General features: G+C 33.0%; 2 protein-coding genes across 6 annotated transcripts in view; both read right to left on the bottom strand.

The window, feature by feature from the left end:
- Positions 1-97: 97 nt before the first annotated feature.
- Positions 98-7,027, bottom strand: LOC125668203 (uncharacterized protein C8orf76 homolog). The gene is made up of 8 exons (XM_048902038.2): positions 6,455-7,027; positions 5,790-5,913; positions 5,386-5,498; positions 5,112-5,196; positions 4,591-4,759; positions 4,094-4,166; positions 1,931-1,990; positions 98-246 (listed from the first exon to the last, which is right to left on the bottom strand). Exons 1-8 carry the CDS (start codon positions 6,560-6,562, stop codon positions 112-114), a joined length of 867 nt encoding a protein of 288 aa, XP_048757995.1. The 5' UTR covers positions 6,563-7,027; the 3' UTR covers positions 98-111.
- A 2,792-nt stretch (positions 7,028-9,819) lies between these two features.
- LOC125668200 (laminin subunit alpha-2-like) overlaps positions 9,820-13,136 on the bottom strand; it is a 71,659-nt gene continuing 68,342 nt past the window's right edge. For all 5 annotated transcript variants that reach the window (XM_048902031.2, XM_048902032.2, XM_048902034.2 and 2 more), the window contains 4 exons: positions 12,935-13,088; positions 12,106-12,230; positions 11,676-11,889; positions 9,820-10,736 (listed from right to left, as the gene is read on the bottom strand). In XM_048902031.2, the coding sequence (XP_048757988.2) occupies positions 10,579-10,736; positions 11,676-11,889; positions 12,106-12,230; positions 12,935-13,088 (651 nt within the window). In that variant the 3' untranslated portion in view covers positions 9,820-10,578. The remainder of the gene's footprint in view (positions 10,737-11,675; positions 11,890-12,105; positions 12,231-12,934; positions 13,089-13,136) is intronic.

Raw genomic sequence — 13,136 nt, 5'->3', positions numbered from 1 at the left:
TCTACTCTGATTTTATCATAATTATTAACATTCTTTTAAAATTGACTGTTTGGAAAACCTTCAGATTGTATCTTATCTAAATAAGCAGACGAATTCATTACTTTATATAAATCATTTTAATGCTATAGAATTCCATTTAAACCAGCGCTCATCAAAGTTGAGAAATTCTGTATTTTGATCTTGCTCTGGTGGTTCTTTAATAGTATCCTCAGCATTGTCAAGTTTAAAGATGTCTTCTCCCAAATGCTGTTGGAGCAGAAAAAGACCAATTAAAGAGAAAAATTACTCTTACCTGTCTATCACAATGTTGTTTGTTTCCCTTTTGTGGGCCACCAATTTGACTTATGGGTAAGTATGTATGTAGAAGAAAAATGTGGAGATTTTTGGTTAAAAAACAAGTGAAGTGATATTCATTGAGCTTCAACCAAAAATTGTGATTTAAACCGCATATATACATGTAAAGTCATTGGTTTTTGTTTCAAGTCCAAATCCTATGATCAACCCCCAGAACCTCCCAGTTTCCTATTTTCAAATAAACAATTCAAGTCCCCTTGAATAAGTTATGGGTTTTTTTTTAAAATGGGGAAATCTTCTTGCAGAGTCCCATTGCTAAATCACAGTATTTGAGATATCCCAAGACAATGTTATTTTATCTAAGCTGATGACCTTGACTTTTTACCTCAAACGTGATAAAGGTAATTTGTGATTGACACCCTTCATTTAAAATTCCATTAGAATATTAAAATTTATTTTATTTGTATCCCAATTCACTACAAGCTGGGGATATTAATTGGATTTGTCTGTTTATCTGAAACACCTTGGTTTTCCGATGGTCATCTCAGATGATATGCGAGTTACTTTGCATGAAGAATCTTCATGACTCCCCATCCTTAATGGGGTCAAGAGGTGAGGATGTCAATATCACTGATCACATGGTTTGGTTTGTGACCCTGGCCTAAAACACAATAGGAGTTATCCTTACATTATGGTAAGTTTAATTGCTAAGGCCTCAATAGTATCAGAAACAATATCTTACCCTATGTGACCCCATGATATAACCTGTGAGAGAAAATATTTATAAGCAAGGGTGAGGTCACTTGCAAAACTGGTTCCAGCCAAGTGTGTCAGTTCAGCACGAGTTATCAAAATGTGTGTTCTTCCTGTAGAGAGTAATGTAGCTATGTCTGTGTGTCAGTTCAGCACAAGTAACGAAGCTATGTCTGTGTGTCAGTTCAGCACGAATAACGAAGCTATGTCTGTGTGTCAGTTCAGCACGAATAACGAAGCTATGTCTGTGTGTCAGTTCAGCACAAGTAATGAAGCTATGTCTGTGTGTCATTTCAGCACGAGTTGTCAAAATGTGTGTTCTTCCTGTAGAGAGTAATGTAGCTATGTCTGTGTGGTCATATCCTGGGTGTTGGTGTTGCTGGGTCTTTTGTGTGTGGAACAGCAGAGACATTTGGTATATACACTCTTTGAGACGATTCACATAATCCACGCACTGGATGTATCAATGTATTCCGAGTGTTGCTGTACCACTACTGATGACAAACTCTAGTTCTGCCAGTACCAATGTACTTGGATGAGGCAGTGTGTGAATGTCTTGTTTGTGAATAAAGTCATTTTTGTCTTTGAGATTCACTTTGATGTTGATAACAATGTGGATTATTCTTAATTCCTGAAGATTCTTTGTGTGGTTCCATTGCTTAAGCTCAAACAATGTATCAAATGGACAGACACCCAGACCCATTTAATATTACCTGTTTTGCTGAAGTGTGCAATAAAAATAGATGACCTTGAAGAAATATTAAACAATTAAGAATTTGAGTCCAGAAATTTTCCTGGGTTGGTCACAAAAGAGAAACAAACAAAATTCTGATTTAGGACTTGCCATTTCAATTAAACTCAAATTAGGGAATCCCATTCATACCTTTTTGGCTAAAGCAATACAGGGCTCAGTAGGTTGTAACTTTTCTATGTCTGCATCCACCTGTGTATTAGAAACTCATTCAGAAAGATGCAGGTCTCAACAAGGTTAATTCTATACTGATTTGTTGCTAAAATCATATATCTATACCTGCTTAATGAGTCGTTACTCAAATCATACATCTATACCTGTTTAATGAGTCGTTACTCAAATCATACATCTATACCTGTTTAATGAGTCATTACTCAAATCATACATCTATACCTGTTTAATGAGTCGTTACTCAAATCATACATCTATACCTGTTTAATGAGTCGTTACTCAAATCATACATCTATACCTGCTTAATGAGTCGTTACTCAAATCATACATCTATACCTGTTTAATGAGTCGTTGCTAAAATCATAAATCTATACCTGTTTAATGAGTCATTACTAAAATCATACATCTATACCTGTTTAATGAGTCGTTACTCAAATCATACATCTATACCTGTTTAATGAGTTGTTACTCAAATCATACATCTATACCTGTTTAATGAGTCATTACTCAAATCATACATCTATACCTGTTTAATGAGTCATTACTAAAATCATACATCTATACCTGTTTAATGAGTCGTTACTCAAATCATACATCTATACCTGTTTAATGAGTCATTACTCAAATCATACATCTATACCTGTTTAATGAGTCATTACTCAAATCATACATCTATACCTGTTTAATGAGTCATTACTACAATCATATATCTATACCTGCTTAATGAGTCGTTACTCAAATCATACATCTATACCTGTTTAATGAGTCGTTACTCAAATCATACATCTATACCTGTTTAATGAGTCATTACTCAAATCATACATCTATACCTGTTTAATGAGTCGTTACTAAAATCATACATCTATACCTGTTTAATGAGTCGTTACTAAAATCACACATCTATACCTGTTTAATGAGTCGTTACTCAAATCGTACATCTATACCTGTTTAATGAGTCATTACTCAAATCATACATCTATACCTGTTTAATGAGTCGTTACTACAATCATATATCTATACCTGTTTAATGAGTCATTACTCAAATCATACATCTATACCTGTTTAATGAGTCATCACTAAAATCATACATCTATACCTGTTTAAATGAGTCGTTACTAAAATCATACATCTATACCTGTTTAATGAGTCATTACTCAAATCATACATCTATACCTGTTTAATGAGTCGTTACTAAAATCATACATCTATACCTGTTTAATGAGTCGTTACTAAAATCATACATCTATACCTGTTTAATGAGTCATTACTCAAATCATACATCTATACCTGTTTAATGAGTCGTTACTACAATCATATATCTATACCTGCTTAATGAGTCATTACTCAAATCATACATCTATACCTGTTTAATGAGTCATTACTAAAATCATACGTCTATACCTGTTTAAATGAGTCGTTACTAAAATCATACATCTATACCTGTTTAATGAGTCATTACTCAAATCATACATCTATACCTGTTTAATGAGTCGTTACTACAATCATATATCTATACCTGCTTAATGAGTCGTTACTAAAATCATACATCTATACCTGTTTAATGAGTCGTTACTAAAATCATAAATCTATACCTGTTTAATGAGTCATTACTAAAATCATACATCTATACCTGTTTAATGAGTCGTTACTCAAATCGTACATCTATACCTGTTTAATGAGTCGTTACTAAAATCATACATCTATACCTGTTTAATGAGTCATTACTCAAATCATACATCTATACCTGTTTAATGAGTCATTACTCAAATCATACATCTATACCTGTTTAATGAGTCGTTACTCAAATCATACATCTATACCTGTTTAATGAGTCGTTACTCAAATCATACATCTATACCTGTTTAATGAGTCATTACTCAAATCATACATTTATACCTGTTTAATGAGTCGTTACTACAATCATATATCTATACCTGCTTAATGAGTCATTACTCAAATCATACATCTATACCTGTTTAATGAGTCATTACTCAAATCATACGTCTATACCTGTTTAATGAGTTGTTACTAAAATCATACGTCTATACCTGTTTAATGAGTCGGTACTAATATCATATGTCTATACCTGTTTAATGAGTCGTTACTAAAAACATACGTATATACCTGTTTCATGAGTCGTTGGTGTCTCTCCTTGACAAAAGAAATAACTGATGTTCTCACACTCCGTATAAGTAATCTGCAAAGAGAAAGTTTCCCCAGATCTGTCTATTATCATATTTGCTAACCAAGGAGGACGCTCCGCAGTGTTTCTCTTTTCAGAGAGAAACACCGTGGAAAGTCGCCCTTGGTTAGCGAAGATGGTCTATTATATGCACTTGCTAACTTTATGGTGACATTTCATTTCTGATTTTTCTTGAAACCTAACATATTATTCAATACTAATATAGTATTCTAATCATTCAATTTTACATGTAATCACTCGGTTATAATATAGTATTTATTTTAAAGTACATGTGTATCTTTTGATTTGTAAAAATGCGTAAAATTTTTAATTAGAGCAATAGTCTTTAATTTTCTGTATATGGGATATGTTACTTCAAGAGAGTAAATCTTCCAGCTGAAGTGAGCACTGTTTATATGGTAATACAGGTGCATGCTACCTGGCTCTAATAAGGCAGGTTAGTAGTTTTGTGTATTCCTGGCTTTGCTGGTCCCACTTCATCCAATCATCAGCACAGAATTTCTGCCAGTAACATGTCTTTAGCATCAGCCAAAACTCCACATTGAACGGGTGTAAGGTAATCAGTTGTTTTAGTGAGGCCTCTTCCCCTGCATATGGAGCGATCAGTGAAATCTGACAGCTTTTTTTAACTACAGTATTCCGTAAAATCCTTAATATTTGTGTGGGTTTAATTTTTGTTTTTATGCCCATGAATTCAATTCAAACACACAAAAGTTAGTGTGAGCTACTTTGAAGACCCCCCCCCCCTCAAAAAAAATAATAATAAACTGTACAAACATTTTTTTTTCTCTATTCAAAATTTTTATTCCCAAGAAAATAAGTGATTTTACAATAATGTCTTTTCATTTATAAATAAATTCTGTGCAGTGAATTGATAAAGGAAAATAGGTCACATAAAATTCTAAGCAGTGAATTGATAAAGGAAAATAGGTCACATACCTTCCAGATCTTGTTGTTTGTGTTGTATGTGATGAAGAAGAACATAAGCTTGCAGTGTTTGATCTGTATTTGTGCTGCTGTTGATCTGTTAATTATAAAAATAAAAAAACAGGTTGCCTCCTGATAAGTTCAGCTTTTTGAGAGTTTTTAAGAGTTTGGTCTGGTGCAAAACTTTTTTAAAACAATATTTAAGTAAAATTTTGGAACATGACATAACATACTGACTATCTGTCCAATCATCAGAAATTCATGTCAACACTTTAAAGGTTTTTACCAAATTCTGAGTGAGTTCAAGAGCCTCAGCTGTCTTCTCCAAGGCCACATAGCACCTCGCTAATGACTCGTTTAAATCATGTCTCATACATCTGTTGGTTAAAGGAAGATTTTCTGTAAAATAAAAACTTAAATGTCACTTGATATACATCTTTCTCCCTATATCATTCTCTGAGTATGGTATATCCCTATTACTTGTCTTAGAGTTATGTTACTAAGAATCAATAGTTTGTTTCAATTATCATAATTTAAGCCATATAACTATGTGCCCCCCCCCCCCCCCCCACCTCATCTAAGGTGGATAAGGGGGGGGGGTGTCACCATAAAAACATGTTTCTACAACAACAAAAATTCAGTGGATTCCTAGCGTAAAGATATAAATTCCACACAAACTATTCTGCTGACCCAGTGCATCTTTGTAGCAAGACACAGCCTCCTCATACTGATTGTGGTAGTATCTCTGGTCACCTCTGAATTTATAAACATTGGCTGCTGTTTCTAAATCCAAGAATTCTGTTTCTTCAAACCACTGGAATTAAAATGAAATAGAAAAAATCAACATGGCCTCTGCAAAGCCATGCAATTCCTTGCATAAGTTTTTTTTTCCAATTTCTTCCAAATCTGATGTATAATTACATATAAAACAGAAGATTGGTTTTAATGCAGGTATGTTACTGCTTTATAACTTGAGATGAACAAAAATCATTTATCACATGTGGAAAAGTTTATATTTCCCATTCTTGTTTTAGTTTATACATTTCAACAACACATTTACTTTCAAAGGTCAGGTATCAATCATTATATACTTTATGGGGATAATTTATTGAATTATTTAAACTGCCAAGAGTACACATTCCATTGTTTATCTTGGTTGTAATTATTTATAAATATGTTTTAATTATTGCACCCAATCTCATAAAATAAAGACAGGATAAAATGATCTAAAGAAACTTGAAAGTAAATAACATCAAACAGAAAATAACACATTTTTTAACCATGTATAGAGCTGAACACCAGTACATTATTAATGTCAAAACTCATAAGTAATTCTACACAAATTTGAAGCCTACCATTGGTCCACAGACTTTAGCATTATAAGATTTGAGTTTTGACTCGTTAGCAGCTGTCTTCTTTTCTTCTATAAAGTCAGTGTCCTCAAAATCCAATCCTAATTCCATTTTGTCAATGCTCTAGTAGCGCGCATTTGCAATGAACAATTATTGATCTTCAGAAAGACAGTAGGTCTAGTGATAACGAAACCACAATTTCACGTACAAAACTTACACGGCGTTGGTTCACAACTGGATTGTCTGGTCACCCAGCTCAGTGAAACGTACTACAGTATGTTTGTATCAAAATTCTTGTATCTGTGACATGACATTCACTATCAATCTTACGAAATAAACTATAGGCGAGACGGCGTTTAACATATAGATCTTAAATTTCATATTTCAAGTATGATGCGTCATATGAAGCTACGTACAGACAATACTGGGTGCGAATAGACCAGAAGATTGAACATTTTAGTCTTTACACACACTTGCTTGGAAGTAGGAGCCTTGCTTGTGTGTGCGATAAAAACGAGAAGTGAACCATCGTCTCTAAAATAAAAAACAAATACGTACATCGTTCCTAATCCGGGTGATTCTGACGGCATGCTAACGTGTGCTTTTTATTAATAATGCAGAAAAGGCTAACTTACTATTTAGAGTACACACACCTAAAAAAAAAATAACTAAACAAAATACAAAACATATTTTTCATCAGATAAGTAGATCAAAGCAAATTTTAGAATACTGAATTTGCTACACGAGTTGAACAGAGCTAGTCTGCATGCTTCTGATCCAATCCTGGTCATAGCACCAAATGTTAACAGAACAAGAGGCCCGTGGGCTTTAATGGTCGTCTGAGTATACACATTTGTTATTTTTTACTCTTTAGAAATCATTGTTACCAGACTATATGTATTATACTTCTCCATTTTGATACTTTATATATATATATATATATATATATATATATATATATATATATATATTATATATATATATGGTATAACTATCATACACATCTGAAATAGGATTCTTTTATCCGTTTTATCACGTCACAAAGCAAACCGATTTTCTATTCGAGTTCTAAAAAGGACAAATAAATCTTTTTAGTTTTCAAAGAGTACTCAATTCACCATAATTAGGTAACTGCATATATAGTTTGCCTGTTTGATTTGCAGGAGTAATTTAGATTTTCTAAATCATATCGCATTTCTAACATACGATCAACTAAGCTCCACCCTGGGACCTGAACCCATAGGACGGTAAATTTCTCATTATAATGAGTTTGTCTGTTCTATGCATGTCCAACAGTATATATAATTAAAGAAGATTTTTTTATTGCATTAATTATATCATTATACAATTTATATGACCAATCTAGCACCACCCTGGAACTTGAACCCTAAAGGGTAATGAAATTTCACAATTTTGACAGAGGGTGAAATGTATGGAGCGCCAAATTAACATAAACTCAAATAATTGAAGATATCTTCAATTATTTGAAGATATCATCAATTCAATTATTGCTCTCTTTAATTGAATTAATGCGCGCATTAAATCAATTATTGCTCTCATCAAATGAATTAATGCGCGCTTCAATTCAATTATTGCTCTCATCAATTGAATTAATGCGCGCATCAATTGAATTAATGAGAGCAATAATTGATTTAATGCGCGCATTAATTCAATTATTGCTCTCTTCAATTCAATTGATGCGCGCATTAATTCAATTAATGAGAGCAATAATAGATTTGATGAGCGCATTAATTCAATTATTGCTCTCTTCAATTCATTTGATGAGAGCATCAATTTAGTAGAAATATTGCTCGCAATAATTAATTTAGAGCTCGGTTTAAATAATTTGATGATCTCTTTAATTCAATTGAAGATATCTTTAAATCATTTACAATGCTTTTGTATAAGGAATTAATGAGCGCATCAATTCTTTTAAAGAGAGCAACAATTCAATTAAAGATTATCATTAATTCAATTGTGGATATGTTGAATTGAAGATATCTTTAATTATATAGTTGCTCTCTCTAAAAGAATTATTACTCTCTTCAAATGAATTAAAGGTATCATTAATTCAATTGAAGAGAGCAATAATTGAATTAATGCACGCATTAAATCAATTATTGCTCTCATCAAATGAATTAATGCGCACATCAATTCAATTATTGCTCTCATCAATTCATTTAATGCGCGCATTATATCAATTATTGCTCTCTTCAATTGAATTGTAGCACGCATCAATTCAATTGTTGATATCATTAATTCATTTGAAGAGATCATTAATTCAATTGAAGCGCGCATCAATTCAGTTGAAGAATTGATGCTATCATCAATTCAATTAATGTGCGCAATAATTCAGAATTGAAGATATCATTAATTATTTGAAGAGATCTTTAATTCAATTGTTGCGCGCATCATATGAATTGATATCTTCAAATAATTGAAGATATCTTCAATTATTTGAGTTTATGTTAATTTGGCGCTCCATTAAAATGCTCATTATAATCATGCAAAAATTTTGCCTCCTTGATGTCCACAAAGATTTTTCTAAGATATGCATTTCCATTATATGATCAACTTAGCCCAAACCAGAACCCAAGGGTCATGAATTTCAGGTTTTATTCGAGGGATCAATGTATTACAATTGAGCAGACATTTCGTCTTCTCGATGTCCAGAAGCAAGATTTTCTGGGATATGCACAACCATCTTGGCCCCACCTTAGGGCCTAAACCCTGGATGAATTTCGATGCTCATCATAATCATGCAGACATTTTTATCTCCTTGATGTCTAGATTTTCCAAGATATAATGCATTTTCAATATATGACAAAATTAGCTCCACCTTGGGGCATGCACCCTGAAGTCATGAATTTCAGTTTCAGTATACCTGGCTGACATTGCTCATAATAATCAAACAAACAGTTTGACTGCTTGATGTCCAGGAGTAAAGATTTTTGAAGATTACATATTTTGATGGTTTTGGCCCCATTCTTCAGGCTCCTGGGTCCATATATTCACAAGGTTTGTTCCCATTCACCCATAGATGTTATATGCAAAATTTGATTGAAATTGGTTCAACAGTTCCAGAGAAGAAGCTGAAAATGTTCGTAAGTTTACGACCGATCCACAACAGACAAAAGCAGATACATGTAGCAATACTGTCAGTCTGCCACTAGAGTGACTCGGACGACCTAAAAACATAAAAGCCCCCCCGAAAGTGTCCATACTAATGAAAGACTGCATAATTATGCTATGTTAAAACACAATATGACTATTTTGAACCCGCCTTAGAGTCAGAACCCTGTGATTGTGAAATTCACAATTTCTGCTTTATTTATTCCTTATACATTAATTATAAGCAAATGACAAAATTGAAGCTATATATAATTTTATTTCAATCTGAATCCATTGTGTGCAAAAAAAAGCACAAAAATGCTATGAAAAATTTCATCTACAATCCTCTTGAAAACAAAAGAATTATATATTTTCATAAATAATTATAATTTACAATAAAATAAAGTTAAGCATTCCCTTGGAGTAAGGGACATGGGGAAAATCAGGATAAGGATATGTTTTATGTTTATAGGGGAATGGCATTACAAAACTGAAATGATCCGATTTACATGTACAAGAAGACAACCTATAATACACATGTAAACAAATATGACATGCATACAACACTGCCCATTCATTCTATAATCATTACACAAAAATCTTTCACAGAGATCACGATGAACTAAATCACAAAATTAAATACATGTACACCTAGTATACAGAGAATCACAATTATTGTACAAAATTAGCACCATAAAATCATAAACTTCAGATCTAATACCAAAATAAGAATGGTCAAAATAAACTGCCATTATTGTGTAAAAAATGGATTCATTTTTCTTCCAATCACAGTTATGCAAATTGGTATATCAGTGAAATATGCTTGATATATGCATTGTGTATCTTATTGTCAATATCTGATCATTAATAAGTTCCTTTGAACTGATAATTAAGATACTATGTATCCAGAGAAGTGTTTAGCACTAATTTAGAATCATTTACACTAAAAAGAATACAATATTCTGAGGTAAAAGTTAGACAATATTATATTATTTAATTTTTTTTTTTAAAAACTTTTAATAAGGGCATCCAGTGCGCTGAACATTTTCCTGTTCTACCAATGAGAACCAGTCTACAGGGGTGGAGTCTATCTTGAAGTTGCGTAAACAGCCCTCAAATCCCTCGGCTGTTCCATCTTTCTGGTTAAAGGAGGCAATCTGCTTAACTGCATAGTCTGAAACACAGATAATACTAGAATAAAACATGATTTTAGTCCCATGATACTACGATGGACAAAAGTATTGGAAATCTGGATTTTTTCCTATACAGTTGACTCTCGATGGTTCAAACTTTGATCTCTTGAAGTGAAATCATGGTCCCAAATTTTTTCTCTATATGACTAAGCAAATTTACTATCGATCTCTCGAAGTTCTCGATCTCTCAAAGTGAAGTTGGGTCCCGTAAAACATGTTTCATTGTTTTTCACTCTCGATCTCTTGAAGTGGTGGTAGCGTATACCCACAGTAAAGCTTTATCGGGAATTAGTTTTGTATGCTTATCTTAGCATGATAGAAGAACAAATAAATACATAAACTTTTAAATCTTTTTATTAATGCAAAATAAGGTTCTTTACTTTAAATTTAAATTAACTATCTGACAAATATGAAGGAAAACCTGTCAAAATGATCCCATGATCTTGCTGGTAAACATTTCCAGTTTATACTGTAAAATCTTAACCATATGGTCGGACCTTCAATTTCCAAATTTCGATCTCTCAATATCTCGAAGTTTTATCAAGGCCCATTGAATTTCGAGTTATCGAGAGTCACCTGTACATGTACTTACTTTCACAAAATTGGAATAAATCAAGATTTTGAGAATCATACCTTTGTTACTAAAAGACTTGACAAGTATTTTCTACATATTTAAATTAATGTAAATTATTTTTACTACTTCAATTGACTCTAAATCTGTTTGCTTTCATGCAATCTGTATAAAGCGTAGATATTTAGCAAAAATACAATGAAAATATTTCTGGATTTCTTTTTTTCTTTTTAGATTTGCACTTGGCATATGCTCCTATATATTGAACTCTTAATTACCTGGTACCCCTCCCACAAACAGGGCAGAAGAGGTGGTGACATATGCTCCTATATATTGAACTCTTAATTACCTGGTACCCCTCCCACAAACAGGGCAGAAGAGGTGGTGACATTTCTGGCTGTATCCTGGCTGCTGCCATATTGAGGGGGACCACCATCTAGAACCAGCTTCACCACATTCCCAATCAGTGTGGCTTCCAAAGAGTGCCACTGATCATTACAGATGCTCTCAGAGCTTTTAGACTCTGCTGTGAATAGGGCGACATTGAACACGGAGAATTTCAACTGCAATACAATGAATTAACTATATTAACAATTTATTATACGTACTACAGTAATTTGATCAGAAGCTTTGATTCTCCGATCAAACAAGTCACAATGTATTACTGAGGTATTGCTTATTAAAAACAAGTCTGGGATCAATTAGTTTAGTTTAATAAATCTGAAAAACACAGTAGAACACTGCCATTGAGACTGAAATGCAACAGAAGTAAAGGATACCTTTCCTTGGTGAAGCTCTAGAGTAACTGCCTGGTTGTCTGCGATAGACAGAATTACACCATTGGGTTTGTGAGTTCGGAATTCTAACTCGATCTTCATTTCTCGACCGACTGCATAATTACTGGCTGTTGAAATAGAAGAAAAACAGGGTATCCAATCAAATCGAACAGAAAGGATAATGAAAGATACTTGCTGATTTTTCTAATCCTGGTTCAGCAAAAGAGTACATGTATTGCTAAAGAAATATTCCCAGCTGAACCCAATCTAAATCTTTTAAAGAGAATCTTAAATTGAAACTATAGTTAAGTTTTGTTGGACTGGCAATGGTATGGCAATTCTAAATGGTTGAAAAATTCTCTTGATCATAACATTAATAAAAATACCTTCTGTGATGGCACATAATTGTAATGTTGCTTTGGTGTGTTGTTTGCAATGTTGATGCCGTATGTACATGTAATTTTTAACATTGTATGATTTGATATCATTTTAATCATTGAATTCTAATCAAATGATAGAAATGAAACTTAAACAGCACATCGATGCAGTTTTCAGCACAATTTTTCAATTAAAGCCTCAATCAACCAAAAATATCTTTTTACTAGTAGTTCTTGCAAAAGGTAGATAACTCTTAACAAATCAATAAAAAAAATGCTCGTGAAACAAAAAACGAACATTGTTGTCAGTTACATGTACACTATTAGATGAACAGACATTGGGGGGAAACTATGGCTTCCACCTCTTTTGCTTTCAACAGAAATGAACTAAGTGATTACATACTATATACAAGTGCTTGTAGAATTTTATCCCAAGAATGCAAACTGAAACATACCTATGACTCCATAGGAGTTTTTATCCATGAACACTCCAGGTTCCATGTTAATATAGCATGTGGTGACTCCCTGTACCTCTGTGGCATCGGCTATCATTATACTCTTGGCGTTAACTTTAAAGTTCTTCATACAACCCCTCAGACTGTGCTTTACCTGAAACACAATCAGAAAGTTATTTTAATTACTTCTTGGGGATGGCGG

Source organism: Ostrea edulis, chromosome 4 (genome assembly GCF_947568905.1).
Source record: "Ostrea edulis chromosome 4, xbOstEdul1.1, whole genome shotgun sequence".
Taxonomy (NCBI): domain Eukaryota; kingdom Metazoa; phylum Mollusca; class Bivalvia; order Ostreida; family Ostreidae; genus Ostrea; species Ostrea edulis.
Note: the sequence above shows the minus strand (reverse complement) of the source record. Positions and strands in the feature narration are given on the sequence as shown.

Bases quoted from the DNA above. Each gene is read 5' to 3' on its own strand.
- LOC125668203 (XM_048902038.2), bottom strand. From the start codon at position 6,562: ATGGAATTAGGATTGGATTTTGAGGACACTGACTTTATAGAAGAAAAG. The intron at 5,499-5,789 runs GTCAGCAGAATA...TTTATTTTACAG, and splicing joins TTGCTACAAAGATGCACTGG to AAAATCTTCCTTTAACCAAC. The intron at 247-1,930 runs GTATGAATGGGA...CTGCTCCAACAG, and splicing joins GTATTGCTTTAGCCAAAAAG to CATTTGGGAGAAGACATCTT.